At 43.2% G+C, this 22651-nt stretch overlaps 1 protein-coding gene across 12 annotated transcripts in view; it reads left to right on the top strand.

Annotated features, from left to right (window-relative positions):
* SH3KBP1 (SH3 domain containing kinase binding protein 1) overlaps positions 1-22651 on the top strand; it is a 342082-nt gene that overhangs the window by 167315 nt on the left and 152116 nt on the right. For 6 of the 12 annotated variants that reach the window (XM_021080257.1, XM_013985983.2, XM_021080259.1 and 3 more), the window contains 2 exons: positions 780-883; positions 15185-15314. In XM_021080257.1, coding sequence (XP_020935916.1) covers positions 780-883; positions 15185-15314 — 234 coding nt within the window. Of the gene's footprint in view, positions 1-128; positions 685-779; positions 884-15184; positions 15315-15905; positions 15966-22651 lie in introns of those variants that run through there. The other 6 variants (XM_005673482.3, XM_013985981.2, XM_013985982.2 and 3 more) reach the window with 2 other exon arrangements.

The following is a 22651-nucleotide window of genomic DNA, read 5'->3' as shown; positions in this document are numbered from 1 at the left end:
AGTTGCATCTGTACTTGAACCACACTAAGCCAGGGCCTCCCAGTTGGGTCACACTGGGTGAGTGAGATGCTGTGACCTTGAGTGTCCTTCAGTCACATGAAGTGTGGCCTTGGCTTTTATCTTGATGTGCCTGGGTTGGTTCTCTCTTAAGCAGCTAGGGATCCTGCTAATGGATCCCCTGGGACAGGTGGAAGAGGACAGAAATGGATTTGCTGAACCCTGTGGGACATTTGAAATGGTACCCAGAGCAGGCTGAAATCGAATCAGCCTTTGCTCCTCAGGCCTGAGTTCCAGCATGTTAAAACGGTGACAATTAGTAAGAAAAAGGCCAGGAGACTTGATCTTTTCCTTTGCACACTTGGGCAAAGTTTCCTCTGCCTCGCTAGTATTAGAAGCAGGCCGTTCTTTTCACTCTGCCACATCACATCAGCTTTCATGAAAAGTCACCAGCAGCAAATACAAAGCCCTGTCCATGGAAAACCATTTAAGGCAACACTGTGCTCCAGCGCTTCAGGGGTGGGGTTTTGCCTTCTGCACCAACGGATCGGTTTCTCATATCCATGCCTTTCTGACCCAGCAGCTTTTAAAAGACCAAGAAGCATTGCTCTGCTTTCTACTGCCTCTCTCTCCGAGACCAGAGCTGCCATGCCTTTAGCCCTGTCCTGGGGAGCATATTTGAGACAAGTCAGCTTAATTTGCCTGCATGCCTAGGAAGCCTCTCTTTAAAATCTAATTTGAAGACAAGAGCTCTATCTAAATATTGTACTTTTCCCATCTAGGCGAGCGACGGAGGCGCCGGTGCCAGGTGGCCTTCAGCTACCTGCCCCAGAACGATGATGAGCTCGAGCTGAAAGTCGGCGACATCATAGAGGTGGTGGGAGAGGTACGTGTGCCAGGCGGGGGAGGGGGTGTGTGGTGGCCTCGCGTGGGCTGTCAGAACTCACCCATGGCTGGCTGGCCTTGCTGTGGCGGATGTTGGGACTTGGGAGACCTCACTGAGTCTCTTCTCAGAGGAAAGCCCTCCAGAGAGGCCTGCCACCCAGCCCCATCAATCAGGGCAGATGTGGGGCCATTTAAAACTCTTGTCTCAGACACAGACTTGTCGTGGCCCAGGCGTGGGCGGTGACGGAGGGATGGACTGGGAGTTTGGGATTAGCAGATGCAAACTATTATGCATAGGACGGATAAACAACAAGTCCTGCCTTATAGCACAGGGAACTATATTCAATATCCTGTGATAAACCATATGGAAAAGAATATGAAAAAGATCTCGATGGATCTACAGGTATAGATGTATATAACTCAATCACGTTGTTCTACACCGGAAACTAACACAACATGGCAAATCAACTATACTTCAATAAAAGGAATTTCAAAGGTGAAACCGTTGTCTTTCTACCAGTGTACTAGGTACCTCTGAAATTCCAATCTGATGGCGCAGCTTTTCTCCTCCGCTTCCGTTGCTAAGAGACTCTGGGTATCCAGAGTGACCCTGATCCACCTTTGGAGGACAGATTCGGTGTTCACCAGGGGGGACACTCTGGATTCAGAGGGAAGGAAAAAGACGTGACATTTGTAGAAGACCTAGCCGGTGACAGGCGTGACCGAGTTCTTTACGCATTGGCCCACTGACTCATCCTAACGGCTTTATTTTGTAGATGAAGGAGACTCAAGAGACCTTAGAAGAAGCAGGGCTGAGGGTTGAAGGCAGGTCCTCCTGGCTGGAGACCATTGTTCTTTGCACTGCATTACGCAACCTTGTTCCTGCTTGGTCCCGGCTGCTCGGAGCTGGCCCTGCTGGTGACGTGTCCCACCAGACACTGGCACAGGCTTTTGGGGCCCCACCCTCTCAGGCCTGGGGAATATGGGCTTTGCACTTAGAATCCGATCATTCATTCTGATCCATTTATATATGTATCTGTATATAAAAATACAGTTTTCCAATGGCTTTGGTTTCCTGAGCACCATTGGACCTTACAGAAACCCACGATTTACCAGAAAAAGGAAGCTAGAAGTCAAGGAGGAGGTTAAGTGAACTATGGCGTGGGTGGCAGTGGCAAGGCTGATGCTGGCAGCCAGGTTTCTTGATTCTCCGAAAGTGAACATGCATCAGAGCTTTATTTAACTCATTAACGAGGGCATCTGTGAGATGGTAAGGCTGCCTCAGAGAGAATTGTGAAAGATCGAAGTATTTATAAGGACTGAAAGACTGATTAAGGTTGCTAAGTCAGAGGGGAAACTACACAGTGGCCTGCAGGGCAATGAAACTGGAACCTGCGAGGTTATCTTTTCTAGGGGATAAATCGCTTTGCATCCCTGCTGCTCAAAGTTTATGTTCATGGTGATCTGACAAGAATCATTTGTTTCATTTTTGGTTTCCTACCCGAAAACGTCTGCACTAACAGAGTTGTAAACTATCCTCATAAATAGTAAATAGTGTGTCAAGCAAAGCCACCTGTCCCTAGAGAATCAATCAGTGGGCTCTTCCCAGCGTTGTACAGGGAGGATGTGCAGTGACTCCTTTTGCCTACATGCCAGTTTGGGATAATTTTTATCAGTATGTCATTCATGCATCATTTTTTAGTGACAAGCAGGGCACATAGAAGGCGTGTGTTGAAAGTTGAGTGAGTGAAAAGTGAATGGACAACAGAATACAACATTTATGCCAATGGTAGAAGGACAGGTTTCTTAAGACTGAAACCGTGGAGGAAATTCCCAAGGAAAAGATAAGCAGTTGTTACTGCTAATAAAAAAAGAGCTCAGAAGTTCCCGTCGTGGCCCAGTGGAAACGAATCCGACTAGGAACCATGACGTTGCGGGTTTGATTCCTGGCCTCGCTCAGTGGGTTAAGGATCTGGCATTGCCGTGAGCTGTGGTGTAGGTCGCAGACATGGCTCAGATCTGGTGTGGCTGCGGCTGTGGTGTAGGCCGGCAGCTGCAGTTCCGATTTGACCCCTAGCCTGGGAACCGCCATATGCCGCGGGTGTGGCCCAAAAAAAAAAGTTCAAACCGTGGTATAATTTGCAGTGAGGTTAGCTAAACAAAGAAGACAATAAACGGGAAAAATTGCAGTAAATTATGATGAAAAATTGCAGTAAATTATTCGGAAAAAGTAGGTAACATATGCAGATATATTTGAAAGCTACTGTAATAAGGATAAAGGATAGATAAATCTGCTATAAACACACATCCCACAAGGCAAATAAAAGTCTTAACCACGAGAAAATGCTCTGCCCTGCTATTCATTAAATAATCAAATTAAGGTAACAGGTACCTCTTTTTGAAAATCCTAAGAAAATATTTAGTGGTAAGACTTGGCAATGCTTCGAAGAAGACTTCGTTAGCAAGGTAACATCACGAGCCATACAAACCTGAATTAATACTTACAAGCTGACTCTTGTGAATTTATCCACAGGAAATGGTCAACAGAAAAAAATATATGTGAAACATGTTAATTGCAGCAATGCTTGTGATAATGAAAAATCATCAAGAAAGGGAATAGGTGTGTGAATTAAGTTATATTATGTGACTCAAAGATTGTGAAGCCATTAAGATGGTAAACACAGAGGCCTTCACATCTGTATTTTTTTATAATACTGTACGTTGTAATTATCTGTTATATTCCACTAACCCGGGAGCTATTCAACAGCAGGGATCTGGTTTTTATCTGTCTTTACATTCGCAGTATCTGGAATAGTGCCTGAAACCTAATACATACTTTAATAAATGCTTGCTGAATAGGTAAATGAATACATAGAAGTATGAAAAGTTTTTGGCAAAAAAAAAAAAATAGCAGATCAGCCGCAAAATTGCACACACTAGGATAGAGTTGTCTAAAGTCTATCTCTATGCATGTGATCAAAGACTAAAAGGGAACCAGAACGGAGCCTGGTTCTGTGCTAGGAGGTGATTTTTCCTTTGATGTTGTAATAATTTAAGAAATACAAATCAAGATAAGAGAAATTATTAGTAAATTTCTGGGAACTATTGCCCATTCTCACCTGCCTTTTGGCTCCAGGGAAACCGAGCGATGGTTGCTCAAGGAGAGGAGTGAGCGCAGGGCTGTTAGCGTTTTTGCCTGGAGGAAGAGCTTGGCCACCGCCTATGGTAGCAGCCTCCTTTCCATCTCGGCACTTCAGTGCTAGGCTTCATTCTGGGCTGGCTTCAAGTAGGAAAGAGGAAACATAATTGTGTAGCCTGTGCTATTTCTGTAAAGCAACGTGTAAAGGTTTACTTTTTAACCCATATTTTTAAGATTATATCATCAAAAATTAATTTCCCTGCTGTTGCAGTTTGCTTGTAATGTTACAGATCGTGGCCTTTGTCACTGGATAATATAAATAAAATCTGCCCTTTTCTCTTCTAATGGACATTATAGAAATGCCAGTAAGTAGCGATTGTCTAATTTCTTTTTTTTTTTTTTTTTTTTTTTTTTTTTTGTCTTTTTGCTATTTCTTGGGCCGCTCCCGTGGCATATGGAGGTTCCCAGGCCAGGTGTCGAATCGGAGCTGTAGCCGCCAGCCTACGCCACAGCCACAGCAACGCGGGATCCGAGCCGCGTCTGCAACCTACACCACAGCTCACGGCAACGCCGGGTCCTTAACCCACTGAGCGAGGCCAGGGACCGAACCCGCAACCTCATGGTTCCTAGTCGGATTCGTTAACCACTGCGCCACGACGGGAACTCCTATTGTCTAATTTCACTGAAGACTGAAAATAAAAGAAACAAAAATCCTAAATAAACTAAAGCCCTGAAAACATAGGGGCAGGTTGAGATAAGATCATAGTGATAGCTTTGCAACACTGTAGAATCAATCTATTGGTGAATAAAAATATAACGTATATGTTCATGTGTGTGTGTATATATATATGTATTTACATATATATGATATATTTTTGATTGATTAGTAGATTGATTCTCCAGTATTACAAAGCTAAACACACACAAATGGCTCTACTGCCTCTACCCTCCAACAGATAGTTCCTAGGAGGATTTTGAATGTATGAACTGATTTTTTTGAAACAGTTGAATCAAGTTGAGAATCCTAAAAAAATGATATGTGTACATCCTAGCACATAATTTTAGCTTCAAATATATTTTATTTTATTTTTGTCTTTTTAGGGCCATACCCATGGCATATGGAAGTTCCCAGGCTAGGGATCGAATCGGAGCTACACCTGCCAGCCTACACCACAGCCACAGCAGCATGGGATCCGAGCCACGTCTTCGACCTACACCACAGCTCACGGCAACACCGGATCCTTAACCTACTGAGCGAGGCCAGGGATTGAACCTACAGCCTTATGGAGGCTGGTCAGATTCATTTCCACTGAGCCACAACAGGAACTCCCTTTTATTTTAATTTAATTAATTTATTTAAATATAAAAATGTATTCTTTTCCATTTTTCAACACAGCCTCGCAGGACCAAGGCATTTCTCCTTAACTGTGGGTTTGCTGGTTTGAGTTCTATCCTCTCTGCTTTTGTAATGCACCCTTTACGATTCCCACTGGTTTCTTTAAAGTGGATTGATAACAGCACAAATGAAGCGATTGGAGTTAATAATTCTTCTGTTCTACACTCCTTCACTTCCCAGTCTCTTTTAGTTGTCTGTACCTAATTTGGCACTGTTTTTACTGTTGTTGTTGTTTTATGTTCCCATTGTGGTGCAGTGGAAATGAATCCGACCGGGAACCATGAGGTTGCGGGTTCGATCCCTGGCCTCGCTCAGTGGGTTAAGGATCTGGTGTGGTCGTGAGCTGTGGTGGAGATTGCAGACACGGCTCTGATCTGGCATTGCTGTGGCTGTGGCGTAGGCCAGCAGCTGTAGCTCAGACTGGACCTCTAGCCTGGGAACCTCCATGTGCTGAGGGTGCGGCCCTAAAAAGACAAAGACCAAAAAAAAAAAAAAAAAAAAAAAAAAAAAACCTTTAAATTATTATCACCTTCTCACCACTAGCTTTTTCCCTTCAAATTTAGATATTTTATGGCATTTAACCAAATTGTCTGCTAGCACTGAGAGCAATGGGCTGAAGCAGGTTTGGGCTGACATGGCTCTTGATAGGGTGAGCAGCTCTTCTGGCAGAAGTTACCAGCCTCCAGCGCTCAGCTTGGCTGGGCCTGTGCAGCATGGCTTGGAGGAGGAATGGAGAGTGAAGGGCTGTCTCCATCTGATGAGTGACGTTGGCAAAGTGAAGGTTGCTCGAGAAAGTGCCACACTTCCGCCTCCTGGCTGGGGAGCGGGGGTCTGCTGTGAGGAAAAAAAAAGGCATCAGGAACTTAATGGGACTGGGCTTCCAATTCGAAAGGAAAGCTAGCAGGATGACTCCTTGGCAGGTATTTTTAAAGAAATCATTGTAAGTACGCACTTGGGACATTTTTTTGTCCAAAGTGGGAAGACTGATAAATGCAGGCCAGGTTCTAACTGGAAGAACGGAAATGGCGTGTAGACAAGGTTACTAGGAGAAATGGCCTTTGGGGGCCTCTGGAGTTTTGAACCTGGCTTGCCTTTTCGTTTGGGTTTTGTGTGGTTGTTGTTTTTGCAAAGTACTTTGAAACCCCTTTGTTTTTCTGTCTAACAATCTAGAGCCTGGGAAGGGAGCTGCATTTCTTCTTGTGTTGGGTGACCTTGAGCTCATCCAGTCTCTGCAAGAGGTGGCCCCAGGGATGTTCACAGATCCTGGCTGTTCCTTGTTCTTTGTGGTTAGTTTTTGAGGTACTTCGCAGCGGCCCCCCGCCAGGCTGCCTAGAGACTGAAGGCTTCACTTTCTAACTTAAAGCTTAGCGAGGCCTTGTCATTTGCAAAGATGGTAACTTGCATTTCCCAGAAACTTGGGCGTCTTATTTCTTCTACCCATGAAAGGAGATCTGGCTGTTTAGCTCAAGTTACAGAGGCCCTTAAAATTCCTCAAAACCTTGACTCAGTCAGACAACCTCTGTGGCTGTGGCTGGACAATTTATCCTCATTCCGTTTTTGATGTAAGAGTTCTGAGGCCTTACATGTGAACAAAAGCTGCTTTTTGTTTCATGCCTGCCCATGAGAAGTCAAGTTCATTTAAAAGCTGATTCATTAACAGGTGATCAAAGCCTGCCTAAATTCTTACCCGTTAAGGCATCCTTTGCTTTAGAAGGCTTTGTATCCCTTTTCAAAAAATAGTAACATTAATGTAAGATTTTGTTCGTCAGAATTTGATCTTCTAAAGAGTCCAAGCTGCTCTACAATTATTTCTTCAAATAACTTTGGAGTGTGCACCTCTGATGTCCTAATGCACAGGGGTGGTATGGCTTTCATATTAAGGAGAGGGAAGCCATGTTTACAAGCATACAAAACAGGGTACAACGATATGAAAGTAATATCTTTGCAAGTTTAAATGTATTTATTTATTTTTGTCTTTTTGTCTTTTTAGGGCCATGCTCATGGCATATGTAAGTTCCCAGGCTAGGGGTCGAATCCGAGCTGCATCTGCCAGCCTACACCACGGCCATAGCAACGAGGGATTCGAGCTGTGCCTGTGACCTACACACCACAGCCCACAGCAATGCCAGATCCTTACCCCACTGAGCGAGGCCAGGGATTGAACCTGCATCCTCATGGATACTAGTCGGGTTCGTTAACCACTGAGCCATGATGGGAACTCCCTAAATGCATTTATAGTAGATTGGCATAGCTGTGGGATTTATCAAATATTTGAGCACTTACTCAGTGAAAGAAACTGTTTATAGAGATCCAAAGATTTCCTGGATAAAACTCTGCTTTGAAACATGCTTAGTATATACAGGGAGGGTAAGATATACTCAACTAAGAAGGTAACCAATAACCTGAGCTATTATGAGAGTGGCAAATAATGGTATTGACAAATGAGAGAGGAACTGGAAACAAAGGTACTCACTCAGTGAGATGGAAGCAGACGCTTCCTAGATTAGGTGACATTTCAACTGGACATTCGGAAGGTGAGAAGTATTTGGATTAATGAAGCAAGCACAGGTTGTATTGTGTAAGGCTCTGGGCTGGTCTCGAGGAAGAAGGACAGGATGTTAGTACAGCTTTTCTCTGAAGCTGGGGAGGAGCTGGGAAGCTTTGGGAGCAGGTGCGGAGTCCAGGAAGCAGGCGCTGGCAGGTGCACTCCAATGGACTGGAGGGAAAAGTTGCAGTGCTGCCCACATTGAACTTGGTAAAGGAATACTCCATTCAAAGTTTCCTTACATATGGTTGTTCTCAGGTTGACACATCCCCATAGACTCTTTGCTCATCTACGAATAGCAACAAGAGAGAGCTTCAGGATCTTGATTCATCAGAAAGGTTATCTCCTTCTGGCTCGATTTATTATTTGCTCATCTTTCAAGTTGGAATGATAGTAAGGGCTTAGCCTAGAGTCGTTTAGGAATCTAGGGACCTGTGGATTAGCCTGTAACTATTGTGAAGGACAAGACTTTCCAGTGCTGCTGAAGGATGTCTATAAGGACCCTTCCAGAATCCCTTTCTGCTGTCAGCAAAATCATAGCTGTTGCTCTGTCTCATTGAACAGAGTTTGTTTAAATGTTAAATAGAAATCACATATATTTTCCGAAGTCATTTCCCTTTGAATTACCCTACAGATTTCTCTTTAATGGGACCCCTCTCGTGGAATAGGCTTTTCTCAGAACAAGGGGAGGTTCCAAAAATCAACTTCCTATGTGTATGCAGTGTTTCTGGCCCTGCCCCCAAGAGGTAATCAGACAGTGAGGTATAGGAATTTGGGGGAAATATTGGCTCAGGCATTTAGAACCTAGAAAACACGTGTTTATATTTGGCACAACCAGATTTCCATGTCCCCAAATCAACAGGGATGGCTATTTAAAGCAACAAGAGTGGAAAATGATGCAGGTGCTTATGCCTTCAGGAAGTGCTTCCCTGAGAAATATTTTCCCCACTGATTTTACTCATAGAAAAAGATGTTTTCCAAAAAAATTTGTATTTTTTTTCAGCGATAATCAAAAGGTAAAACTATGTCTTAGCACATTTACATGAGGTTCTAGAAAGGGCAAAACTAATCACAGGTGATAGAAATCAGATTAGTGGTTGCTTGGAGGTAGATTGGGAGGCATACAAGGGAATTTTCTGGAGCGATGGACATGCTCTGTGTGTTGATAGATGTGTGGGTTTCTCGAGTCTGTGCATTTGTCAGAACTGTTCACCTTGTACCATTAAGATCTGTACATTCAAAGGAATTGTATCTCAATAAAAATAACTTAAAAATCTAAATATGTTTCTAGTTTAAAAACGTTTTCAAACTATTTTCCCCTACCTCTTATGGGGGGGTGGGGAGGAAGGGCTGGTATTGAAATTCTCATTTCATTATTTCTGAATAAATTTTTAAAATTGAGAGGTAATCGACATACAATATTGTATTAGTTTTAGGTGTATAACAAAATGATTTGATAGATGTATAAATTGCGCAGTGATTACTACGGTGAGTTCACTTAACATCCATCACCACGTACAGTTACAGTCTTTTTTTCTTGTGGTGAAGGCATTTAAAATCTACTCTCCTAGCCACTTTCAAATATGTAATACAGTATTGTTAGCTATAGTCAGTATGCTCTACGTTACATTCCCAAGATTTATTTATTTTATGGTTAGAAATTTGTACCTTTTGACCCCCTTCACCCATTTTGCTCACCTTCCCTACCAATCTCTCTCCTTATCTGTGAGTCTCTATCTAGGAGTTTTTTTTTGTTTTTTTTTTTTAAGGCTCCATCGATAAGTGAGATCATACCGTCTTCATCTTTCTTTGTGTGGCTTATTTAACTTAGCATAATGCCTCCAAGAAACTAGAAGAAGCATAAACTAAGCCCGAAGTCAGTAGAAGGAAGGAAATAATAAAGATCAGCAGAAATACATGAAGCCTAAAAAGACAATAGAAAAGATCAGTGAAACTGATGCAACAGAGAGCCAGTCTTTTTGGAAAGGTAGATAAAATAGACAACTCTTTAGCTAGACTCACCCAGAAAAAAAAAATGAGAACTCAAATCCTAAATGAAAGAAGAGAGTTTACAGCTGATACCACAGAAATACAGGTGATCATAAGAGACTCTCATGAACAGCTACATGCCGGCAAATCAGCTACCCGAAAAGAAATGGATACATTCCCACTAACATATAACCTACCAAGTCTGAGTAAATCGTGAGGAAGTGTTTAGGAATGTTGAGGCATTTCCTTAGAACTTGATTTGTCCATTTTTCTTTCTGGAAAGAAGGATAAAACAGCTCTTGAAACAAGGAAACTGACCCCATTTGCCTGCGTGCCTCTCCCTCCCCTGTGCTTCCCTCATACCTGCCTCTCCAGTGTGCTTGGGACTAAGGTTTAGGTAACAAAGGGTAATCGGATGTAAAAAACCATAGCAACCCTTGCAGTGGATTTTTCTGTCTCGCTGCTGGTATCCTAAAGTAGACTTTAGAATTGGTGAATCCATTATTCTCCATCTTGGTAGAGGCAACAGGTGAAACTTCAACAGTGATAGGTCAGAACTCTGTGCGTATCTCCAACATATTGCGGATCGAGTTCCAAACCTGAACTTGATAAGCTGAAATAAAGATCACGATAAAGTCAGTCACATGAATCTCTGGGTTTCCCAGGGCACATAAAAGTTACGTTTACACTTTCCTGTAGTCTTTTTACTGTGCAGTAGCGTTATGTCGAAGAAACGTACATATCTTCATTTTAAAAATACTCAATTACTGAACACATGCTCCCCTTCGTCTGAGCTTTCGAGTCATAATAATAACATCAACGATCACCAATTGCAGATCACTGTAACAAATATAATAATAATGAAAATTTTGAAATACTTGAGAATTTCCAAAAGGTCACACGGAGACACAAAGTGAGCAATTGCTGTTGGAAAAATGGTGTCGATAGACGTGCACAATGCACGGTTGCCACAGATCTTCAATCTGTAAAACATGCAGCATCTGGGAGGTGCCATAGAGCAAAGTGCAATAAAGTAGGTGTGCCTATACTCTGAATAGCTAGGTACCCGAGACAGCACAGTCATCTTGCTTATTCACAGCCATCCTCTTTGGTGCCTTACAAATGTAGGAGGTAGAGATGTTGGAATTCACCCAGCTGCTTCTCCAGCTTGCAACCGGGCGAAGGGTAGAAACTACCTCCTTGAGACCTGAACCCACTTAGATGCTGGTGATTGTGAAGAGTTGGGAATTGCAGGGCACCCAGACACACGCTTTCAGTGCTTGTACTGCATCTTCCTTTCTTAAACTTTACCATGTAAAGCTGCCCTGCTCCTGAGTCTGGGCTGGAGATGGGGTTATCTCCTGGGACATCGCCATGAGCTTTTGAGCTGGCCAAGTTAGTCATGGAGGGGACACAGGGGGCTTGTTCTCAGCCGAGAGCCAGAGGTCTGTTGATGAGTGTGTATGGGTGGGGGGAAGGTGGCTGTCTGTCCCGTTTTAAAACTTTCCTTGGGGCGGAGATCATAAGCCCCTGGTAACGTCCACAATCCTCACTGTATTACAAAGGAACACTTTTCTTTCTCTCATCAAATATAAACACACCAACATAAGCAACCTGACTTCTTTTTTTGGATACAACTTTTATGTTTTAAATTGTATTAGAGTATAGTTGATTTACAGTGTTGTGTTGGTTTCAGGTGTACAGCAAAGTGAATCAGTTATACATATACATATATCCATTCCTTTTCACATTCTTTTCCCATGTAGGTTGTTACAGAGTGTCGTGTAGATTTCCCTGTGCTATATAGTAGGTCCTTGTTATTTATTGCTTTTGTATATAATAGTGTATATATGTTAATGTTTCCCCTTTGGTAACTACAAGTTTGGTTTTGAAATCTTTGAGTCTCTTTCTGTTTTAAGAATCAGTTCTTTTTATCATTTTTATTAGATTCCACACATTAATGATCTCATATGATATTTTTCTTCCTCTGTCTGACTTTTTTCACTTAGTATGATAATTTCTAGGTCTATCCATACTGTAAGCAACTTGATTGCTACGCAGGGGATGTACAGGCTCTGTATGTTTCACTCTTGTTTCAGAAGCTCCTCAAGAATGGGGTCTTTTTTGGATGCACCTGTGGCATATGGAAGTTCCCGGGCCAGGGACTGAATTTGACCTATGCCACAGCTGTGGCAATGCTGGGCCAGTGATCGAACTTGTGCTGCCACAGAGACATCACTGGGTCCTTAACCCATGGTGCCATAGCAGAAACTCCCTCAAGAATGGGTTCTTTATATATTTTGTTCACCAGTGAATCTGTCCTGAGGTCCTCAGACAGTGCAGAATAGGTGCTCATTAAATATCGGTGGAATTGAGAGAGGCACGTAGACCCGGCTGCGTTGATACCTAGTTCAGAACAGTGAGCAGGGAATCAGGGTATCCTGGTCCCTTCTGATCCTCCCAGGAAGGAAAGTTCCTTTTGCGGGGGAATCAGGGCTTCATAGGCCCCCATGGAGGGTATCCCCCAATTGATTTTCCTGCCATGCCTTCATTCATCCATTCATCTATCCATCCATTCATCCATCTGTGCATCCATCCGTGCATCCATTTATCCATCCATGAATGAACGTAGTCGCTATGGGCCTTCATGTCTTTATCTTTATGCAGGAAGTTGAACTAGAATATCTCTGGGGAGAATAGTGTGAGGGTGAGGATCATTTTTCTCATATCTCCAGCCTGAATCTTGCCACCAAAGCAGCAGTCTTTGGGAAGAAACAGTAGCGAACAGCTCTCTCCGCTATGGGGACAGACTCCCGCCCCCTCTGTGGTGCCTGTAATGGGAAGTGTACCCTCCAGGCGATGAGCAGTGGTTTGATTGTCTGCTCCTCTGCGCACTGCAAGGCTGATGACAGACGTCTGCTATTTCCCTGTGGGCCACTCCTCTCAGACTGTGCTGTGACAGTGATGCGGGCATCTGGGGGTGTGACAAGGTGAAGACACCCCTGTTTTCCCAGCAAGCAGCCTGCTGATCCCACACATCAGGAGCCCTTCCTTCAGGGAACGCAGGCCGGAGCCACTTATTACTGGGAACAGGAACATTTTAGATACTGTCAACCGGAATCAAATGGAATTGGCCCTGCTGTCCTGTGCTGTCGGGGATTACGCCAGGGACTGCTCATTTGTGGTCTGCGCCCTTGGTCTTTCCTTCCTGCCCAGTGATTTCTGGGAGAAAGAAGGTCATTCTGTGGTTCCTTATTCAGGACAAGCACAAAGGACCCCATGCTACAAATCCTGTGACTATTTATATTCAGCTTATGGCGAAGCTTCCTAACCATTCTAATCCTATAAAAAGCTCCTTGAAAGAATAATACATATCAGTTGAGTTGGCATAGAAACGTTGAATGATTTCAGCGGAAATGCTGTTAAATGCCTCGATTTGCTATTGAATAGGGACAGTCCTGCATGGGTGCCTTGTCTGGATTCTTTCCCGAAGATTCTTCGATCATGCAGATATAATGGCCATTCAATGAGCCTGTATCCCATGAGCTCTCTAATACATGCTCTAACCACCATTCGGGCTGTTTCTGTTCCGCCAATCTATCAGCATTCCCTGCAATGTCTCTCACACCCACCCTCCTCTACTTAAATCTGTCATTTCTGCTCTTGAAGGCCAGCTTTAGCTTTGATTCCTTTTTTCTTCAAGCCTTTAGCATCCCTATCTCAGCAAGCTCAGTTTTGTGTAACACATTTGGTTTGTGCTAAGTCGTGGTTGTTTTCTTGGCTGCTTCCCTCGCATTGCTAAGATTTTGGTCATGCCCACCCTCCAATGTCTTTAAACCACTTTCCCTTTCTACCTTGGGAGATGGACGTGTCCTGTACAGTCCTTTGTCTCCAGGCCCTAATGCAGAGTCATGATACATCTATTTCTAACGCTGATTACTAATTATATGTAATCATCAGTGTATTAATTATCCCATTGTACAGAGAGGAGGAAGACCAGGGTTCAGTTTTTAGGAAATTTGAAGAGTCACACAACTGCTAAGTTTTAGGATAGGAGTTGAACTGGGCTTATGACTCTGATTTTTCTTTTTGATTTTAATTATTTAAGCTTTAAAATTATATTGATTTGAGTAGGTAATACATGCACATGGTAAAAAAAAGTGCAAAGGTTCTAGGTCTCTTTCTATTATGCCACACCATACGGCTAACTGAATACTTCCTTGTTCTCAAAATGCCCTATTATTTTCCTCCAAGAAGCCAGTTCACTGTTCTGACTTCTGCTGCTCTGCCAGTGGCTCCATCGCAAAATCTTGGGATGACTTTTTTTTTTTTTTTAACTCTTACCTCACTCATCTCAACTGATTGCTTGCTGAAGACCAGCTTATACCTCACAAAGCCTGAAATACACACCTGCCTTGGTCATTATCACCCCTCCCCCAGATCCAGCCTTCACTCCTGCACCCAGATGACTATGTCTGGCTGCCCCCTCTGTCCCTCCCTTCATCCCATATCAGTTCTTCTCAGGTAATCTAGAAGCTTCCAGAAACCTGCAGGGAGTCCTTCTACCTTCTGATTGAGTTTTTACTCCACACGTTCTTAAGTGTTTTCGCTAGGCTGTCTAGTTAGTTTGGGTAATCTGGGAAAGCGATTCTCAGTTTTTAAATAATGGCTTTATATGGATAAAATAAACGTATAAGATGACAAAGGTAACCATTGATTTTAAAGTAGCCATCAAGCTATCTTAAAAGCAAATTTCGTTTTACTAATCTCTGTGTATTTCTTTATTATGAAGTGTAAATGATTCCTTATTAATACATTAAATTACAAGATCTCCCAACAGATGTGATAGCTAGCACCACTTCACAGTAGCAATGATGTGATGGGCAAACACAATTTGGTTGGTGTCAGGTCACAGGTCCTTCTATTACTGTGGTATGTTACCTATATTACTAATCAAAGGAAACACCAGATTTCAGTTGGAAGTTAGCGGAAATGAAGTGTTAATTCTTTTCATTTTGCGTTTATGGCCCCCAGGTCAGACCCCACTTCCTGAGTCTGAATCTCGAGACTCTGTGGGGTCTGCTTTCTTATTCCCTGCCAGCTTGTAAGCTTTGGGTCCCGCAGCTCTCCCTGTGTGGGCTTTGTACTCTGCACTGTACAGATGGGAGAGAAAACTGGGAAGCGCCAAGTCTAACCCAAACCCCGTCTCTGTTCTCTGTTCTAATCCGCGCAGGTAGAAGAAGGATGGTGGGAAGGTGTGCTCAATGGAAAGACTGGAATGTTTCCTTCCAACTTCATCAAGGAGCTTTCAGGGGAGTCAGATGACCTCGGCATTTCCCAGGACGAGCAGCTCTCCAAGTCAAGTAAGGAAGTCCTCCCACCACGCAAGGCGGGGGTGGGGAGGGGCACCCACGTGTGCTGCTCCCACCTTCCTGCTGTTCCGAGAGGCTGTGACAGAAGCTCCCGAGTATTTTCTTGGTTATGCGGCCTTAACTCACCATGGTTTAGTAGGTCTATCGCTGTCAGGGTGTGATGTGCATGCTTTTACTTGTGCACAAACGCACCCTATGGATAGGTGACTGTTAGTCTTCATGCCACCGTAACACTCCCCGCAGGGATGGCCCGTATTGCTGTGCCTCTGTATGCTTCTAAAGTGTCACCCACTTCAAGTTGTAGTTATTTTTACAATGAACCAAGTGAGATTGTTAATATATCTCAGCATGTTTTGAGGAAGTTGGAGAAAATGGCACGTGCGCGCGCGCACACACACACACACACACACACACACATCCAAATTGCTGGTGGTGAGAAGGGCGATGGGCGATGTTCAGGACGAGTATGTGCCAACTCCCTTGAAAGTTTGCCAAGGCAGCCAAGGGCCCAGCCCCACCCTGGGGGAGTGTGCATGTCCTTCCACGGTGGTGAGAACGAACTCCAGGTCTTTCTCTCTCCAGGGCCTGAAGCTCTCCTCCCTCCAGCTTCTCTGCTGCCCTTTCCAGCTCACGGAGCAAAAGGTCAGGACCGGGAAGCTTTGTTCTCCCAGTCGCTAACCCGACTTCCTACGTGGGCGTCTGTGTATCTCTTGTGCCGTCTTGAGCCAAGGTCATGGGTGTGAGTGTCATAGAGGCTCGACTGGGTCACAGTGGTTTGGCACCACCCGGGGCTGCAGACGTTCCTTTCTAACAAGAAGGGGACAGCTCAGTCCTGTCAAAATAATTCTTCAACAGCTTTCTTTTCCATTCGGAGAAAGCCACCTTGAGCCGTATTTTCAAGTTCGTCATGTCTCTTGTTGAACCAGTAGCATGAGTGGGCAGATTGGCAGTTTGGAAGTGAAGCCATTTCTGGAGTCGCACTCAGGCGACCTCCTTCATTTGGCGTTTCCGTGGCGCTGGCCGGTTGGGTCGGTGGCTTCAACTACACGTTTTCCCTCTACTTCTAATGTCTGGGACCCTCCACCCCTGAAGCTCATTCCATCCTGGGGTCTATGGTAGGAAGAACAGGAGGTGATTTTGGAGCAAATGAAGCATCTGGAAGCTCTTGCTGCCGTCTCTCATTTGGGGCAAGGAGAGTCTCTGCTAACATGGTCCAGCCTGTGAGTGTGGCCAGGAGGACAGAAAGTGTCCTTGACCCCATGGAAGAGGGAGTCACTATAGCTTCCAAATTGCACATTAGAATTCTAACTGCCCTGACGTCTCCTTTTATACACTGGAATAGTATCATGCCTGGCAACTGGGTCCGATAATAACAGTACTCTCTCTCGGGGGTATTGCGGATTGGATGGGCACTCTTGGAGGGAGGACCAAAGCCTGTCATTATACCATTATTTCCATTGGTAAGCGTGTTATGAGTTCCAATAGCAATAATGTATATAAACCACCTCACCCATAGAAGACCCTCTGTAAAGTGTCACTTTCCTTGTTAGTCATGATTGACTCTTGGGACATAGCCAGGTAGTATGTTGAGGCTGCTTGCACATCAGCTGGTACTGTGCTCCCTGAAACAGTGACTCTGCGTCTGGAAGTTACTTTGGGATTCTTCCAAGGATTCAGAAGAGGAGATCTGGGGAGGTCTTTGGGAGAACCTTGACCTCTTGGTATCCTTCCATGTTAGGTGTGCTCTCAGAGCTGGAGCTTGGAGAAGTAACACGTCTTGTATTTTTGGAGCTGTTGAAATAAACTGTCTCCTCTTAACTCCAAGTCAATAATATGGAATTCGACCCTGCTTGATCCCTCAGCCAAATACACATGGTGCTAGGATTCCTGGGGCAGGAGGTTAGGAGGCTGAGTGAAATGGTCTCCCTGGTCACTTAGCCTTCCGTCACATGCTCGGAAGGGGCTGTTTCCTTATGGAGACTCAACACTCAATCAATTAAAACCCTGCCATTTCAGGACTAGGAGAGCACAGTAGTTTCAGCAGCCCTGTGTAGTTATCACAGGATCTCTCCTTTGTTGAGAGATTTTTGAGGTCCCTGGTCTCCTAACAAGGATGGATGCTTGCGAAAGAACTTCACGGCTTTTCTAGTTTTCCTGTGTGTGGTTAAGACGAGGGCCCATCTGTCTATCTCTTCCTCTGTCCATATCCATTCATCCAGCCATCCTTTTTTCCTTCTTTTCTTCTATTCTTCATTAATTCAACCTTTATTTAGCCCCTGTAGGTACTGAGAAACTGTTCAAGGCCCTGGAGCTATACAAAGACAGCTCAGATAGGGTGCCTGTCTTCAGGCAGCTTACATTGCAGAAAAGGGGTGCACAAATCAGCAGGTCGGAAAGGACCCCCAGTGCGCTGCTAACCGGGCGACTGAGGAACAGTGGGGTACAAAGGTGAGAGCAGCCAGTTCCCTGAGATGGATGGACAGTGGTAGTCATAAAAGGCTTCATAGGAAAGCAGGTGTGATTATAATGTCCCCGTGGCTTCCTAAATTGAAATAATCCCCTGAAACTGAGAGAAATGCCACCTCTCAGTGTTCTGACAGGCTGCTCAGGCTGTTTGCACTCTGATCGTACAGTATATTACATCAGATCACATGCAGAAATTATGTACAGTGGTAAGATTTGTGTAAGTGGAACCTTTGGTTTTAAAATGAATCTACTTATTTTCTATCCCCAGAGAATGGTGTTAGTAGTTTCATGACTTTACCAAAGAACACCTTTTGTTTTGAAATAATGATAGGGTCATAGAAAGTTGCTCCCCCCCCCAAAAAAAAAAGCTGTGCAGGAAGGTTCCATGAACCCTTCTTGCAGTTTTCCCAGCAATTACATCTTGTATAACTCCAGTAAATGCATATTTGCTTTTATCATAGAACTGAGAAAGGCAGATGTACAAAATGCACAAAAGATCCCTAGCTTTTTACTCTGGTATGAGCTATTGTAGTTAATAAGGGCCTTGGAGTTCCCACTGTGGCTCAGTGGTAATGAACCTGACTAGTATCCATGAGGATGTGGGTTCAATCCCTGGTCTCGCTCAGTGGGTTAAGGATCTGGCATTGCCGTGAGCGGTGGTGTAGGTTGCCAATGTGGCTCAGATCCTGTATTGCCGTGGCTGTGGTTTAGGCTGGCAGCTGCAGCTCCAATTCGTCCCCCAGCCTGGGAACTTCCATATGCCGTGGGTGCGGCCCTAAAAAGCAAAAACAAAAAAAAAAAACAGGTCTTTGTTAGACCAGCCCACAACACCCTTCGTAAATTACAGTTACTTTTCACAGAGACTGCTTAATTAACACATGGCCCTGGGAGTAAGTCAAATTCCTAATGTTTGCACCGTTTTGGTAATTTTTAGAGATCCCACCGACATTATATAAAAATCCTCTCAATTTAATTGCTAGTAGACATTAGAGGAGGGTTTTCTTTAAGATAGATAAAATCTGTATCCTGACACATATGAAGAAAACTTTGTGCTCATTGTATCCTTATACGTCTCTGGTACACACACACACACACACACACACACACCCGTGTATGTGCACACACTTATTTGATATTTGCACTCTTCACATTTCTACTTTCATAAAGTGTTTGAGGATAGTTATTCACTTGAGTTTTGTCAACCAGTGGATGAATGCACTTGAAGAAACATCGCATTGTATTTATAAGGAAGTGTGCCAAGACAGCTTGACACATGGTAGGTGTTCAGTAAATGCTTGCTGAATCCTTTCTTACTCTGAGGAGGCGTTTTTAGCTTTGAATGGCAGGTGCAAATTGCTTGAACTTGCTTTTTTTTTTTTTTTAACCCTGATGCATTTTTGTATGGTGGTTGATGATGAAAATCTCTAAACCTTTAGATCTTTGTTTAGGGTAATCTAATCTATCAAGGAGAGAGTTCCAGCAATTGTGTTGGCTGATATGTTGATTTAAACATTTTCTTTCGGATAAGAAAATTCATTTTTATGTAGTAGTGGAAACTTTTTGCTGTCTGTTTAAATCCGAAAGCATCTTTCCTTTCATAGAATTTATGAAACCTTAAAGGTACTTTTTCAAAAAGATTTTTTTTCTTTTTGTAATTTCATGGCTGCCCCTGTGCCATATGGAAGTTCCTATAGGCCAGGGATTGAATCAAGCCACAGTCATGACGTTCACCACAGCTGCAGCAACACTGGATCCTTTAACCTGCTGCACCCGGGCCAGGATCAAACAACTCCAGCCGCTGCAGTCGGATTCTTAACTCATTGTGCCATGGTAGGAACTCTTCAAAAAGATTTTTATAAACTTGTTATCATAGAATTTTTTTTTTTTTTTTTTTTTTTTTGGCCACCCCGAGGCATATGGAGTCCCTGGACCAGGGATCAGTTCCAAGCTGTGGCTGCAACCTAAGCTTAACCCACTGTGCCAGGCCAGGGATTGAACCTGTGTCCTAGCACTCCCAAGATGCTGCCAAGCCCGTTGCACCACAGCAGGAACTCCTAGAAAATTTCTAATATACGCAAGTTGAGAGGATAGTATGATGAAGTCCATGTTATTTTGAAGCAAACTCTAGATAGCATGTTTTATTTTTTATTTTTTTATTTTTTCATCCATAAATGTTTCGATATGTGTCAATACTGTTATCACTCATAATGATAATAATACAGCGGTTCCTCAAAGTAATTAACTATATCATTTACTTTCCCCTAATAGTCTTCTGTTTTTTTATTTTATTTTTTATTTATTTTTTTTCTGTCTTTTTAGGGCCACACCCGTGGCATATGGAGGTTCCCAGGCTAGGGGTCTAATCAGAGCTGTACCCGCTGGCCTACGCCAGAGCCACGGCAACGCCAGATCCGAGCCGAGTCTGCGACCTACACCACAGCTCATGACAACACAGGATCCTTGACCTGCTGAGCAAAGCCAGGGATCGAACCTGCAACCTCATGGTTCCTAGTTGGATTCGTTTTCGCTGAGCCATGGTGGGAACTCCAAGTCTTCTGTTTTTTAAATACAATCTGTTAGTTTGAATCTGTATCCAAAGAAGGTACATATATGGTGATTGATTGATATGTCTCCACTCTCTTCGAATCTCGAGATTCTTCCTCCAGGTCTCCTTTTCTCCTTGCTACTTTTTAATTGAAGGAACGAGGTCCTTTGCCCATTAGTCTCCCATAGTCTGCCTTTTGCTGATTTCATCTCTGCTGTGTCATTACTCTACATTCCTTTAAATTGATCATTAGGTCTAGAGCCTTGATTTAACTCAGGCTTGAGAGAGAGATTTTTGGGGGTTGGGGTACAAAACTACTGCATTGGTGGTGATGAATAGTCTAACTGGAGCCTCAGAATGTCTGGCTGTCTTTATATATATATATATATATATATATATATATATATATATATATAATGATTTTTATTTTTTTCCATTATAGCTGGTTTACAGTGTTCTGTCAATTTTCTACTGTACAGCAAGGTGACCCAGTTACACATGCATGTATCCATTCTTTTTTCTCACATTGTTATGGTCCGTTCTAAGTGACCAGACATAGTTCCCAGGGCTACCCAGCAGGATCTTTTTGAATATTAGCAGCCACAGATGGTTATCACCCAGATTCATTTACTCATTAGGTCTTGCACAATCGTACAAAAGCAGGGATTTTTTTTAAAAAAAGTGTGAAATGGGCTCCCATGTAACAGATCAATAGTGACAAAAAGTATTGAGTAAATTAGATCTTTAGAAAATAAAACAGCTCCAAGGGTTTGCAATACTTGCGCGGGCAGGATCTCAGGTGAGGGATGGAAAGGAATTGAGGGATCATCTAGCCGGGTGTCAGATGAGAACCCTAAAGCCCAGTGAGATGAAGTCCCGGGTGTGGCCTGGCTTCTGAGGGACGAGGCCACAATTAGATGCCGAACTTCCTGCGTGTAACTCACACACACATTGTTATCGCCTCCGTTATGGCCTGGAGTTCACCTTTTCTCAGAGCTCTGACAGATTTCAAGTCTGAGTATAATTTAGCTTATTTCTCCTTATTATCACAGATGATGATGAGTCCATGACCTTTTCAGTTGCAATTGTGCACATGCTAGTATTGACTAAAAGATGTGAAATAAAATTAATTACAAATTATATTCATATTACATTATTGCATCAAATTCTAGTAAGAGAAAAATCCTTCATCTGTAAGATTTATTTGGACATAGAGGCAAAGAAATCCAGATAGGACTGTTGTCCAGTTTCAATCTCATATGTATTTTATTTCACAGTTAAAATATAAATGAGGCTTCTGTTTCTAACATCTTTTTGATATTATTTAATTGCTTACATTATAAAATAAGTGTTGTAAAACTAAAAGGTATTCTTGTTGTTTTCTTAAAAAAAATCATTTAGCTACAGAAACATTTTAAGCTATTTCCCATAGTTTTCAGGTGGAGAAATTTTGCATTTTCTTCTTTAACCATTAATAACCATGATATTTTAGTTTGAACGTAGTTTCTCATTTTTCCTCATTCTTTATGTTTGAGTTTTAGATTTAGATACTTTAGCGACTTGTCAAGCAAAGGCAAAGATGGAGATGGCCTTTTAAAACTTAAGGCAGGAGTTCCCATTTGTGGCGCAGTGGAAACGAGTCCAACTAGGAACCATGAGGTTTCGGGTTCAATCCCTGCCCTCGCTCAGTGGGTTAAGGATCTGGCGTTGCTGTGGCTGTGGTGGAGGCTGGCAGCTGCAGCTCTGATTCAACCCCTAGCCTGGGAACCTCCATATGCCGTGGGTGGGGCCCTAAAAAGCCTAAATAAATAAGTAAATAGAACTTAGGGCAAACCACTCCCACCATATAGAAATATTACATTTCATTCACTGTAAGAAATGGATTACCTAGTGCCCCTTGCCTATAAAAACTAAAGCCAGGCTGGCAACCGCCCATGCTTTGGTGTCGTAATACTTTTTTCTTTTTAATATTAGATGACATTTGTTTTGTTTATGACATTCTCTTGGCCGTAAAGAACAGTTAGCAAATTGACGAAATAGAGTTTCAGGCAAACGTTAGATGCCTGTGTAAGCATATGATTTTGTGTTGAAACTTTAAAACTCTTCCCTCTGACAGTGTTTGCTGCCTTTAAGTACTAATATTTAATGGTGATGATAGAGTCTTTCCCCCATAAGATAAACAGCACTCACATTCATGGACTTTCCAATTGTCCATCTCTTGTCCTCTTAAGACAGATTGTGGGTACCCTCATTCACCCCCAACCCAGGCACCATTTCCACTCACCTTGTTGCCGGTGGACAGAGGGACTTTGCAGAA

Source organism: Sus scrofa, chromosome X, assembly GCF_000003025.6.
Source record: "Sus scrofa isolate TJ Tabasco breed Duroc chromosome X, Sscrofa11.1, whole genome shotgun sequence".
In the NCBI taxonomy this organism is placed as follows: domain Eukaryota; kingdom Metazoa; phylum Chordata; class Mammalia; order Artiodactyla; family Suidae; genus Sus; species Sus scrofa.
This window is presented reverse-complemented; position numbering and strand designations above follow the sequence as displayed.